General features: G+C 39.8%; 1 protein-coding gene across 2 annotated transcripts in view; it reads right to left on the bottom strand.

Annotated features, from left to right (window-relative positions):
* Positions 1–1861, bottom strand: part of LOC106514152 (periostin) — a gene marked incomplete in the record, with an annotated part of 19186 nt that overhangs the window by 2542 nt on the left and 14783 nt on the right. For both annotated transcript variants that reach the window (XM_014003281.1, XM_014003282.1), the window contains 1 exon segment: positions 1049–1474. In XM_014003281.1, the coding sequence (XP_013858735.1) occupies positions 1049–1474 (426 nt within the window).

Here is a 1861-nt window from a genome sequence, read left to right as displayed (position 1 = left end):
GTCTTTGTCTGCAATCATTAGACATGTTTTTTTTTTATTGTCACTAGTGATTATCTCAATTTCGGCTAAAAGACGACAAAATCCTACACACTATGCCTGTAAGCAAATCTAAAAAGTTTTCAATGGGGTTGAGTTCAGGACCACAGGTGGGCTATGCCATTTTCTCCATTTCTAAACTCTGATAAACCCCACTTTGTGAGGGTGAGCCGGGTCATCTTAGAGGATAGAGTTAAATTTTAAACTGTGAAGTTGAAGGATTGCCACTGATTGCCCCACACCACTACACTGCCTCCACCAAACGTTATCCATTCGGTGCAACAATCAGAGTAGTGTCCTATGTCTGTATGTTTGCAGAATCTGGACTCATCATTTAATATAACATTTATCCATATARCCAGATTCCAGTGCACATGTTGCATGTCATGGCAGAACGTCTGGTAGCCTTATGAKACTGAAAACTGGCTGTGTGCAGTTTCTTCTGAATTGTCCATATAAAGAACTCTTGGCCGTATCATCTTGCACACATTACAGGTTCTGTAGAAGACTGCCTACGGATCTTAAATGCTGATAGAATGGCGTGTCCTTGGGACTTTCACTTCATGGCCRTTATTTTAAAATTGGCCTTCAATTTGGAGATGACAGTGCTGCAACTTGGTTTTGCTGAACACCAGCTTGAAGTTGTTCTTGTGGCACAGGCTCTATGAAGATCAGTCAAATGTGCTATGTTTGGAGCTGACACCAACTGACCTCTGTTGCAGGGTCCATGCTTATAGCAGCATAACAAGCTGTTTAGAATTGGCAGAGGTTTTGCAAAGTTTTTATGGGTGCAACCCACATACTTAAATCTACTGCTCAAACCACAAATGCATTTTTCTTACAAATMTGGCACCATTTACCAGGAAATAAACAGGGTTTACAATGGTATGAGATTTGCTGTTAAGAAAGCATTTTTGCAACAAAAAAACAATTGTCAGTCCTAAACTAGTTTCTTATGCATTGTTTACAATACGCAAAATACATCCATTTTCCAAAATTATTTTTAACTTACTGCTTATAACTCTTGTAACCTTGCTGACAGTGGGTTTTCGGCTGATGACCCTGGTTACTTTAGTCGAGGAAGGCTTTGCTTCAATGACCCTTGTCACTTTGGTCACTGGAGACTCACCCTCAACAACCACCTTTGACATCGATGGTTCTGCTTCAATGACTCTTGTTACCTTGGCAATGGACGGCTGCGCCTCATTAACCTCTGTAAGCATGGTCTTGGCAGGCTGTCCTTCAATAACCCTGGTAACCTTGGTCTTGGCCGGCTGCCCTTCAATAACCCTGGTAACCTTGGTCTTGGCTGGTTGGCCCTCAATAACTCTGGTGACCTTGGTCTTGATCGGTTGTCCCTCAATAACCCGGGTCATCTTGATGACAGATGGCTGTCCTTCAATGACTCTGGTYACTGTTTTACTTTCAGTGTCCCCACCTAATAAGAAATAACTGGTATTAATTATTAGTTCAGAAAGAAATGTTAACCAAAGAATGCTAATTATTTTTTTCTCAAGAATTAATTTAACTATTTTGTAAAACTGAAAAAGAAAATGTATATACACTAAATGACCAAAAGAGTTTGTGTCAAGAGTGAATAATCCTATTTGGGTATATTTTGGCACACTTGCAGACCAACAATGGTTGTGATTCAGTTTGCAAAAAGCTAGCACAAATGAGCACCAGGGTATCTTTAGTGGTACAATAGTGTTGTCAGACAGGTTTCAGGAGCATATACCTGATATACATGTCTGACAATGTAAAAAAAACATTGGTATAAWATGATGCTTATTTAGTTTACTTGCATTTGGGAGAGCTGACAAAT

The sequence above is a fragment of the Austrofundulus limnaeus genome, unplaced genomic scaffold (assembly GCF_001266775.1).
Source record: "Austrofundulus limnaeus strain Quisiro unplaced genomic scaffold, Austrofundulus_limnaeus-1.0 Scaffold17, whole genome shotgun sequence".
Taxonomy (NCBI): domain Eukaryota; kingdom Metazoa; phylum Chordata; class Actinopteri; order Cyprinodontiformes; family Rivulidae; genus Austrofundulus; species Austrofundulus limnaeus.
This window is presented reverse-complemented; position numbering and strand designations above follow the sequence as displayed.